Genomic DNA, 12,221 nt, shown 5'->3' on the forward strand with positions numbered 1-12,221 from the left:
GCCCTCTGAAAGTGTGTGTGTTTGTATGGCCATCAGAGTGAGTGTGTGTGTGTACGGCCCTCAGAGGGTGTGTGTGTGTGTGTGTGTACGTACGGCCCTCAGAGGGTGTGTGTGTGTGTACGGCCCTCTGAGTGTGTGTTTGTATAGGCCACTGAGTATGTGTGTGTGTGTACGGCCAGCAGGCCATCAGAATGAGGCCCTCATGAGCTTAAGTCCGTCCAGCGTGATTGGCTGTTGAGGAGCGGCGCTGATGACTTGTCTTCTGACGACTTAGTCCTGGGCAGCGAGAGAAAGAAGGAGAGCAGAGGAGGTGGAGAGAGTGGAGGAGAGAAAAGGAGGAGAAAGCGAACGGCGGTCTCCAAACAGGTTTCAGAATTCTTCTCACTGAATAACCAAATGAATCTGGTTTCTGGTTTGCACTATCACCATGACACTCAAGAGCACCTTACCTTACCTTATGCACAGAGGACCACAGGCTCAGTCCCTGCTTCAGTCATTGCAAGCGCACCTGATTGAATAATCACCCACTATGTGGATACTGTTTTTTAGAATTGATTTAGATTAAGTTTTATTTAGTATAATTTGTATTTTAGTATATTTAGTATATTCTTTATCTTTTACAGTCCTTATTGCTTAGTTGTGTTTTTTATATTATATACTTTTAATTACTTTTTCTGCTGTTAGTGAATGTGTGTGTGTATGTTGTCTGTATGCTACTGTGACCTTGAACTCCCCCTAGGGATCAATAAAGTATCTATCTATCTATCTATCTATCTATCTTCAAAAGTAGCCACTCAACCGAAACTGAAACATACCTCAATATGCTACCCAACTCCTGATACAAGCCATGGTCATCTTGTGACTCGACTACAGTAACACCTTCCTGACAATCCTCCCAGCCTGCGGTGCGCCTGGTCTTCTATCATCCCAAAAAGACACGTTACCCCGCACCTGGTCTAATTCCTAAAGTTACTTCCTACTTCGCCTAAACTTTACAAACTGACAATAACCAGCATTGGCAGTCAGGAACCTATATGTATGTATGTGTGCCTACCTTGCTGTACTACCTTTACTGCAGCTACGTTCAATTTTGAAACTATAGCGTCATCCCCTCTCATCACTGATTGGGCAGGTAATCTGCCAACCGATGAAATGTTAGTGATCATGGTGTTCCAGACTAGTATCTCCCTGAAAGAAGGTCTAGGTGGGCTTACACATTTTTTATTATTTAAATGTTTAAGGACCTTGTTCATGAGTATGTGAGAAGAATGACAGATTTATGGTAACATATGTAACTGTTAGTTTCTGCTTTCAATCCCTTTTCACCTAACAAAACCCATATTTGTCGGCCAACTATATGCGGTTCCAACACTCAGGCTGTTCTATACTATTCCAACACTTTGTTCTATACTACATCTGCCCGTCAGTATCTGGGCATTTTTGATGGGCTTTATCAACACAACCAGGGCAGGATAGACTATGTCAATATTCTTTTCCTGTGAAAGTGAAGCAGCCCACAGGGGATTCTCCCTATTATCCAGCCCGGGCCTGCTGTTCCATACTGTTCTAACACTCAGGCAGTTCTATACTGTTTTAACACTCAGGCTGTTCCATACTATTCTAACACTCAGGCTGTTCTACACGGTTGTAACACTCAGGCTGTTCTCTACTGTCCTAACACTCCGGCTGTTCCATACGATTCTAACACTCAGCCTGTTCTATACATACTCGGATTTGGCCCAGGTCCCTTGTAGGCCCGTAGTGCGGGAATAACCACAGCAGTCTAGAGTCCCATGCTGGTACAGGTCTTCGGTCAAACAACGTTTTTATTCTCATTTTTTTCTCAGTATTCAGAATCAATACACATAACGTCAATGTTAGAACTGTAGGACTACTGGTTTCTCTAGTATCAAATTACACAACATTGCTTGTATGAGTGTTTGGAGTGTGTGGGTGGGTTGGTTGGTTTGTTTGGCAATCAGGTCGTCTCTTCACGCACCTTACACAGGACTCTGCCCGGGCGGTCCCATGTAAATTCCCTTTTGTAAAGATCAGGAGGTTAATAGAACTAAATGTACATTAGCAGCAATGGGGAAATGAGTCATGACCACAGGGGACGCTACGGGGTCGGGCACGTGGGGAGGGTCAGAACCCGAGGGAGCACTCCAGCCCCACCCTGACTGAGCTCTGTAGCCCCACTAACACTCGTGGCTGTTGGCAGTGTTGAGTCAGAATGGCAGTCCTGCCACTCACCCGGCAGTGTTTGTTTTGTACTGTAGCGCTGTAGCCGTAGTCCCGCCCACCCGACAGTGTCACGTTATATTATTATAGTATAATTATTATTATTCCTGTGCTGCTGGCATTGCAGTGTTGTGTTCTATTGTTCCTGTAGTGTTACTACCCTCCCCTGTCCCCTCTGTGCCTCACTACTTCCTGTAGCGCAACCCAGTAAAACTACATTTCCCATAATCCTCTCCCAATACTACCCAGCATAACTATGATCACCACCACCATGTCAGTGCTACTGAGAAAAAACTCAACCATAACTTCCTTCATTTCCCTTTTCACTTTCCATCATGGCCCTGTAGAACTACATTTCCCAGCATCCTCTAGTTACCCCTGCTATCCAGTAAAGCTACTAGTTCTCTCCTAGTGTGCTGGAGGGAGTCTCTCTGGCCAGCAGGACTACACACAGTCAAGGGTGTTCGATATGGAGCTGATGTGGGCTTCGGTTGAGTGTGTGTGTGTGTGCGTGTGTAAACGTCACCTCGCTCTATCTGACCAGGCTCACACACACACACACACACACATGTTGTGAGTCATCTATTTCTGGTTATGATAAAGATTAACAATCATGTTTCCCTAGGGAAGGACAGCACTGGAGAGTACTTCATGTACAACTAGGGAGCAACACAGACTGATAGGGTGGGTGGGGGGGTTGTTGGTTGTCCTTTCTGCTTCCTTATGGAAGGTGACTACATCCTGGTCCTGCCAAGTGGGGCTCTGAGTCCTGACTGCTGATTGGATATGGCGAGGGGGCACCCAGGAAGTGCCACCCTCCTCTCTGTCCAGTGAACGTACCCCAGACGCCAACCTTCACACAGATGCTGCAAAGCGTTCCCTAGATGCTGTAAAGCGTCCCCAGATGCTGTAAAGCGCTCCCCCAGGTGCCAATCTTCACAGCGGAGATCTCTTTTACTGAGACAGATTAGTCACACACACACAAATCATTTTTCCTTAAAAAATTACCATAAATTAGAGAAATAGAAGAAAAATAAAACACTGAACATTATATAAAATAAAAAAAAACAAGCAAGAGGGGCAAATGTGTCTCTCCACCTCTATGGTACAGGGCAACTTCTCTGTCTGTCTCTCTCTCTGTCCATCTGTCTGTCTGTCTGTCTGCAGCCCCGGCCCATCTCACGCCTCACTAACTAGAGGGGGTTCGTCACGTAGGGGGGTATGGAGGAGAGGCGGGCTGCTTCCCTGGGTCTGAGCCTGCCACACACACACACACACTCGTACACACTGAGGGCAGATGGCTTGTGCTTTGGTGGCGGTGAGTGCCATGCAGACCTGGGGGAGAGGGGTATGCGTTGCCCTGGCAACAGCGTGCTGGGCTGCTTTGATGGTGTCTGGGAGAGGACTTCCCACATCATTTGGAAGAGACACGTGTGAGTGTGTGTGTGTGCGTCTTTAGATCCACTTCAAGCACTGCCTGCTGAGTGGAGGGTGTGTAAAGGTCTGGACACGGCGCTCCTGTCAGGTGTGTGTGTGTGTGTGTGTTTCAGCATGGCAGTGTCTGGTGGGGTTCTGAGGTATTTAGCTGTGTTGTGGCTTAGAAAGAGCCTCTGTGATGATCAGACAGGCCAGTGTGTGTGAGAAAGTGCTTGGTTAAAATGAGGGGTGAGTGTGTGTGTCCATTTTGGGAAGAAGAGGGATCTAATTCTGCTACTACTTAACACTCCTCAATGTACACTTAATATCTAACAATGCATCTTGTGTGTCTTAAATGGTGTGTGTGTGTGTGCATGTGTAAGTAGGCTAAATCTGTGGTGTGTGTGTGTGTGTATGTGTGCATGTGTAGGAAGGCTACATCTGTGTGGTGTGACTGCTGTGTGTGTGTGTGTGTGTGTGTGTGTGTGTGTGTGTGTGTGTGTGTGTGTGTGTGTGTGTGTGTGTGTTTATGTGTGTAAGGGGGCGTCCTGGACCCACTCTGCCAGCACACAAACGGCAAACACACGTCACCTGGGCAGGGAGTAGGAGGAGGTGTCAACACCAGCAGCCCCATCCAGAGGAACTCACACACACACACACACACACACACACACACACACACACACACTGTACCGCACTCACCCAGGCAGGTGTCAACCCCAGCATCCAGAGTAAGTGGGATTTGCTCAGCTAGCCTAGCATAGCCTAGCACACCATGCCACAACACACACACACTCTGCACCGCACGCCCAGGGAAGCAGCCCCTCTACTCAGCTCAGTTAGTACAACAAGGAATGTGTGTGTGTGTGTGTATATGTGTATTCACACCTTGCAGACTTGCTTAGGACACTGGGTATGATATATGGTGAAAGCTTCTGTGTGTTTGTGTGTGTGTGTTAGGAGTGTGTCCTTCAGAAATGTTTACTGATCAGCACTTCAGCATATTCCACCATGCCAGTCCCGTTTGTGTGTGTGTGTGTGTGTGTGTGTGTGTGCGCGTATGTGTATCTCCCAGCGTCCACTCTCACTCAGTCAACAGTTTGATGTGGCTAGCGCGCAGGTTGTTGTAGATGAACGGCTGGTTGTCGGTGGACAGTGGGGCACAGGTGGGGGGTGGTGGTGGACCGGGCACCACCTCGGCCAGCTCGGGGTCGCTCTCGCTTGACGTGGAGCCCACGCTCATGGTGCAGACTGCCTCGGCGGCGGCCTCGGGCGGTCCAGGGGGCAGGGGGAGGGGCAGGGCACACCCCTCGGGCTCGCTGCCCGTCTCGCTGGCGCAGGACACCACGGAGAGCAGCGACATCTTGCGCGTGAGCAGGCGGCTGGGCAGGAGCGAGAGGGCGTAGTCGGCCACGATGCCCGCCACGTCCAGCCCGCAGGCCTGGTCGAAGGCGATGAAGCCCACGTTGGCGTTGGCCTCGCACACCAAGAAGGAGCCGTCGTTGAGCTGGAGCAGGTCGATGCCGCACACGTCCATGCCCAGGATGTTGGACACCTGCACGGCCAGCTGCTTGCCCTGCTCACTCAGAGGGCACATCATGCCCACGCCGCCTGCACACACACACACACACACACGTCAGCACTCATACAAGTACACATGGATCTACAATAACAGAGAAATATTCTGAAACTGAACACAGGACTGGCTCTAGTTATGGTCACAGCTGACCAAATGTCATGCAGGCAGCAGATATTCCACATGAGTGACCCCACTCACCGAGGGAGCAGTTGCTCTGCATGCGTCCGTCGGTGGAGCAGCGCAGCATGGAGCCGATGACGCGGCCTCCAACCAGCACCACCCGGACGTCTCGGCCGTGCGACTCGCGCACATACTCCTGGAACAGGTACGGAGCCTCGTGGCGGATCAGGTGACACAGGTCCGACAGGTGCTGCTTATCCCGCGCCAGGAACACCGCCTTACCTGCACAGGACGGAGAAAAAGAGAGAGATTAATATTAATATAAGAGACGGAGGAGTAGAGAAGATGGAGAGAGATCAGAGAGAGAGAGAGAGATGGATGGAGAAAGAGAGAGATGGAGAAAGAGAGATTAACAGAAGAGACGGAGGAGTAGAGAAGATTAAGAGAGAACAAAGAGAGAGAGAGATGGATGGAGAAAAAGAGAGAGATTAATATAAGAGACAGGGGAGTAGAGAAGATGACGAGAGATCGCTTGATGGTGTTTTAGGCCCCCACTGTCGACTTCAAGGCACCTAACCCTGGAAGACAATGTTGGGGGCTTAAAACACCATTGTGCAGAGAGGTCAGAGGGAGAGAGAGATTAACAGTAGAGATTGAAGATGGAGAGACAACAGGGAAGGAGGGATAGAGAGAGAGAGAGAAAGAAATTAACAGTAGAGATTGAAGATATAGAGATCAGAGGAGAGAGAGAGGGAGATGAACACGAGGTAAGAGGGAGGAGTAAAAGAGAGGTAGACAGAAAAAATGGTGAAGGGAGAGAGGGAGGGAAAGAAACAGACATAAAAAGGTAGATTGAGAGAGGTAGACAGAAAGAAGTAGAGATGGGGGGAGAGAGACACAGAGGGAGAGGTAGAGAGAGAGGGAGATAAGGAGGTGTAGAGAGAGGGGGTAAAGAGGGAAAAAGCGATCAGAAGCATCTCCAGCTATCAGGGTGCCACAAGTATATGTTTGCATACTGAAAATAGTGTGTGTGTGAAGCTGTAGACTGTTCATTTTGACTACACTGAAAGCTGGTCAGGCTGTAGAACTAATGCCTTTGAAATGTTCCATTCTCGTGTGTGTCTGTGTGTGTGCGCGTGTGCATTTACATACATGTTTGCATGTGCACTTACATATCGCATCTATATATATATATATATATATATATATTTTTTTTTTTTCAGTGTATGTGCATTTATGTGTTTGTGTGCTTGCGTGGTTGTGTGTGTGCGTTTGTAAGTGTGTGTGTGTGTGTTTGGTGCCAAATTTAAGAGCAGAGTGTTTTTCACACTGACCATTGAGAATGTCAGCAGTGGGTCTAATTAATACAGCGTCACACAGAGGAGTGTGTGTTTGTGTGTGTGTGTGTGTGTGTGTGTCTGTCTGTGTGTGTGTGTGTGTGTGTGTGTGTGTGTGTGTGTGCAAGAGGGGTGATTAGAAGGAAGGATGTTTAATCTTGAAGTGAGTGAATGCGTCAGCAAATACGCGTTAATGAGTAAAAGACTGCTGTGTGTGTGTGTGTGTGTGTCTTGCATCACATCCTGGTTGACTCTGAAATAACTATTGATGGTACACTCCTAGTCTTATAGAGATACGTATGTATGTGTAGGGCTGGGCAATACAACGATGGCAATATACAGTTAAGAACAAAACTAATCATACCCCTGGCAAAAATGTTGATTTTCTCTTGACCAATATGTTTGTCCTGACTGAAAATGACAATGCCACATGGCTAAAGGTTGTAAGACAATGTTTTAAAACATTTTTATGAAAAATGGCAAGTCCAAAATGATTCATACCCTTTTTAAATAATCAGTGCAAACATTTTTATTTGCATTCATAACTCTCAAAATGGTTCTTATAATGCCTACCAAGCCTCTCCATGTCTCCACAATGATTCTAGACTGCACCTTTTTAGCAGCAATCTGCGTTTTGAGGCAGGAACGATTCTTTGCCATCATTCTGGCCTTGTGCTCACTTTTTTGACGGATTGAGGTCAATATCAAAATGTTGTATTGTATTGTATTGTTGTATTGTTCTCTGTTCACCATTTCACCATTGCTACTAAATCCGGTTAGCATCATTAGCACGCGGCACAATTTTTTTCAATATCTGGAAAGTGTGCGGTCATGATTAAATAATCATATAAAATATCAGTAGTTTATATAATAATCAGAGCTGCCAACTCTCAGGCATTGGCCGTAAGATTCATTCTTTTACCTCCATGTCTTGAACTGTCTGTCCACTAGCCACTTTTTACCACTGTCTTCTGCCTCACTGTTTGCGTGCTATATTAGCACATATGCACAACCCCTCAGCCGAACTGTGACCACACTTATACCTTCCTTAATATAGTTAGATATTAGACTTGTAGTCAAGACCGCCTAAACCGAGACCAAGACACTACCAAGACCAGAGGGTATCAAGACCGAGACCAAGACGAGACCAAGGCCAAGACAGACTGAGTCAAGACCAAGACAAAGTCGAGACGAGACCGAGACCAAGACCGAGACCAAAAAAAAAACTTGCATTTTGCAGAATGCTTCTTTCTTACCCCTGGACTGCAAATGTAATGATGGCGGAATTCACTGACATTATTATTACTGGGTCTGACTGAGACTGACAGCTACGACGTAAACCTAACGTTTCGCACTGGCTACTAGCGCTGTCACTTTTGTGAAAAAAATCCTGTTCGATTTTTGAGACATAATTGTTCATTGAATCGATTGTAAAATTGATTTTTCATGTCTAAAGACGTTTCCATTTTCAACAGCAAATATAGGCCAATCCACAGAAGAGGGCGCTTGTAGATGCAAGCCAGCAATATTTCTGATGATTTATTGGCGTGAAGTTTTGCAGTACTGCTGCAGGCTTCAACGTAGCTGTGTCTGTGTTTACGATTAGAAATGTCAAACAAATTTCGCCTACGTAGAACTCGATTGCAGTTTGCATAGCCTACCGCTTTGTTCTTCTCCATAGTTTGATATACCAAAAATCCGAAGTACTTCCACATCGAACTCCTCAAGTTATTAGGGCCTATCACTCGTCTCTCATGTCCCACAGGTTGATCGCGTTTTCCTCGAAACACGAGCAGCACAGCAGCTGATTGAAACAGCTGTTTCCAGTGCGTAAAATTGGTGGGAATTTTCTTTTTAGCTTTCGCAATGCTTACTGCACTTCGGAATTCTTTATTCTTATATTTTTGTTTGTGAATTTTGTTACATCTATCCTCTTTTATTTGTTTAATTTGTTTAAAATTAATAGTGTACATATTTGGTTAAAATCGATTCCCTATTTTAGTTTTCGAAACTTGTGTTGTTTGGTCCAATCGATTGTGCAATCGATTTTCGAACGTAAAGTGACAGCCCTACTGGCTACACTTCCGTCTTTTGATTGGATGAGCGCCAGTTTCTTAATCACACCAAAATATATGGATGTCATTGATTGGTTGCATTTGAAGGGCGTGAAAGGCTAAATAATTTAATGTTGCATTATCGGATGTTATGTTTTGTATCATGGACATTATTTGTTGCAAATCTCCCAACCACTATGTTGACCTGAGACCGCAAGACCAAGACAAGACAGAGGGATCCGAGACCAAGACAAGACCAAAGACGGTCGAGACTGTGACAAGACCGAAACCACGTAAAAGTGGTCTTGAGACCAAGACCGGTCTCGAGACATCCAACTCTAATAGATATATAGACTTTATTCTTGCACTGTTTGACTTACTCATTTGCACCATCACCATGACACTCATTCACACAGAGCACCTTACCTTACCTTACCTTATGCACAGAGAATCACAGGCTCAGTCCCTGCCTCGGTCATTGCAAGCGCATCTCGTTTGATTAATCACCCACTATGTGGATACTGTTTTTTTTACAATTGTGTTATTTAGTATAATTTGTATTTTAGTATATTTAGTATATATTTATCTTCTACTGTCCTTATTGCTTAGTTGTGTTTTTATATTATATACTTTTAATTACTTTCTGCTGTTAGTGAATGTGTGTGTGTGTGTTGTCTGTATGCTACCGTGACCTTGAATTTTCCCTGTGGATCAATAAAGTATCTATCTATCTATCTATCTATCTATTCATTTGATTGGCTCCACGCGCTCTCACGCCAATCCAATGTGTGAGGGTTGGCAACTCTGATAATAATATAATGTTCTATTAATATAATATTATATATAATTATAATGTAATTCATTAATATTATACATATCCCACAGGAAAACACTGTAATATGAAGAGATTAATCTAATTGTTCAGTGTTCATTGTGATTTTAATTTTCATTCAGACTTATGTGTAGGCCTACATTTATTTATTTGAGTGTTTTTTTATGATTGTGTTGACATTTATTTTCCCTGTTTGCCTTCATTGATAACTGAGGTGGTTTAAATCAGAGGAAGGTTAAGTTTAAAATAAAAGTGTTTAAATTGATTTTTTCCCCCTCCTGGTCCTTATTTCAAATAGGTAAAAAAAAAAATCAGTAATTATCGATAGACTGATATGAAACACTTCTATCATGATACAGTTTTCAGCCATATCGCCCAGCCCTGTGTGTGTGTGTGTGTGTGCGTGCTAAAGCCCATGCTCAGAAGCTAGTGTGGAATTCTATGAGGATGTGCCAAACTAATTATTTGATACGTCTCCATTAATGGTATGTATGGTGTGTGTGTGTGTGTGTGTGTGTGCAGGAGGACACGACAACTTCCGTAAGATGATTGATGAGGCTGAGCCTCTCGGATACCCTGTGGTGGTGAAGAACGCTCGTGGACACAGAGGTGAGACACACACACACACACACTCAAAACAAGTCTGTAAAATACACCCAACAATACCCGCACAGGTCTGTCAGGTCACTCACACATGTCTCACACACACCACTAGCTATATGCCCAAAGAAACACACACCTTGTTACTCCTTTTGCAGTTATTAGTTGTTAGTTAACTGTGTTTTAAATCAGCCTTGTGAAGTGCAGTTAGAGAACTTCCTCCATCTCACCAGCTGGTGTGGATGACAGCACCGCTATCAGTTTATCACGCACGCACACACACACACACACACACACACACACACACACACACAGTTCACAACCTGGAGCTCCCATTGTGAGCAGCAATATGTTTGTTTTAAAGAGTTTGAATATTGTTTGTGTTTGTTTGTTTTTACGAGTGTGAATATGTGTGTTTGAGTAAACGGGAGAGATGTATGACTGTGTGTTAGTGTGTGTGAGATTATCTTAGGTCAGGAAAACAAAACCGGAAAATAGGCTAATGCAATACTATCAGGAGACAAGAAACAATCTGAAAATGGATGAGTGTGTGTGTGAGAGAGTGTAACTGGATCTGTGTGTGTGTGTGATGGAATCCGTTATCCTGGGCTTTAGTGAGCTGAACAGATGTGCTGTGTACTAATGACCTTCCCAAAAACCAGCAGTCTCCTCACAGAGAGACAGAGGGGGGAGACCGTGTGTGTGTGTGTGTGTGTGTGTGTGTGTGTGTTTCACTGGTCATGAGGATTGTTCTTCCCTGCGCGCGCGTGTGCGCGCGCACACACACACACACACGCACACAGACACACACACACACACACTCCAAACCCCTCCCTCTAGACTGGTTACATAAAGAGGGTGGCCTGGGGCTTGGTTGCCCCTCCCATGTGTGTCACCCCTCCCCTCTCTCACACACTCTCTCTCCCTCTCTTCCTCTCTCCCACTGTCTCTCACTCTTCTCTCCCCCTCACTCTCTTGCTTTCTCTCTCTCACACACACACACTCTCTTACACTCTCTCTCCCTCTCTCTCTCTTTCTATCTCTTTGTTCATCTTTTCTCTCTCTCTCTGTCTCTGTGCATTTCTGTCTCATGTATCGCTGCTGATGCTGACCCCCCACCCAGACTGGCCCAGATTACGGACAAACAAAAACAACAAACAACAACACATTTACTATTCCAGTCAGCAGGATAGACAGAGACAAAGAGAGAGAAAGAAAGAGAGAGAGAGAGAAAATGATAGAAAGAGCGGAAAAAAGGGAGAAAAGAGGGATCACCCCCCCTCATCCGAATGTGAGTGGCGCTGTAACGTCTGGTGTAGCCAGTTCTACTGATTCTAGTGGCGGCTAAGTGCTGTAACTACGGAACACCAGTTCTACTAATTCTAGTGTGTAGCTGAATTACTGTAATGGTGTAGCTGGACTACTGTAATGGTGTAACTGGACTACTGTAATGGTGTAATTGTGTAGCTGGACTACTGTAATGGTGTAATGGTGTAACTGGACTATTGTAATGGTGTAACTGGACTACTGTAATGGTGTAGCTGGACTACTGTAATGGTGTAGCCGGATGCTTACTCCACTAAGCACAGGAAGCATGGGCACTTGTGTGATGTATATATGTACTATACTATGCATATACATTCACTGCACTTAAATATGATGTGTTGTATATAGGGGTGGAATACACCTATGACTGAGCTCACTGGGCTGTTCTCCAGGGCTGCTTATGTGGCATGCTGTTACTGAGACGTTATGACGGTTGGTGGAGTGCTACTGCTGTTGCTCGAAGCTGCTATATCATCTTGCTCTTTCTTGAATTTGCCCCTGGGGCAAACTACCAGTCATTCCTGTCATTCCTGACTACAGGCAGCTGCAGGTTCCCAGGAGACGTGAGGCATTGGAGCTCTGGGGGGGGGGGGCTCATTGATCTGGGTGTGTGTGTTGACGCTGCTGGACGAGGGTGATCAGACTGGCTGTAATTGATTGTGGGGGTTGGAGGCTGATTGATGAGACAGACAGAGCTGATCAGCACAGGGTTGCTA

At 45.6% G+C, this 12,221-nt stretch overlaps 1 protein-coding gene across 1 annotated transcript in view; it reads right to left on the reverse strand.

Moving 5' to 3' along the window:
- Positions 1-1,814: 1,814 nt before the first annotated feature.
- rimkla (ribosomal modification protein rimK-like family member A) overlaps positions 1,815-12,221 on the reverse strand; it is a 22,294-nt gene continuing 11,887 nt past the window's right edge. Inside the window, exons 3-4 of the mRNA XM_076276767.1 lie at positions 5,435-5,638; positions 1,815-5,268 (exon numbers count right to left, since the gene is read on the reverse strand). Coding sequence (XP_076132882.1) covers positions 4,742-5,268; positions 5,435-5,638 — 731 coding nt within the window. The 3' untranslated portion in view covers positions 1,815-4,741. The remainder of the gene's footprint in view (positions 5,269-5,434; positions 5,639-12,221) is intronic.

The sequence above is a fragment of the Alosa pseudoharengus genome, unplaced genomic scaffold (genome assembly GCF_046254945.1).
Source record: "Alosa pseudoharengus isolate Yale_2024_CS ecotype anadromous, Long Island Sound unplaced genomic scaffold, YU_APseudo_1.1 YU_APseudo_1.1_scf_9, whole genome shotgun sequence".
Taxonomy (NCBI): domain Eukaryota; kingdom Metazoa; phylum Chordata; class Actinopteri; order Clupeiformes; family Clupeidae; genus Alosa; species Alosa pseudoharengus.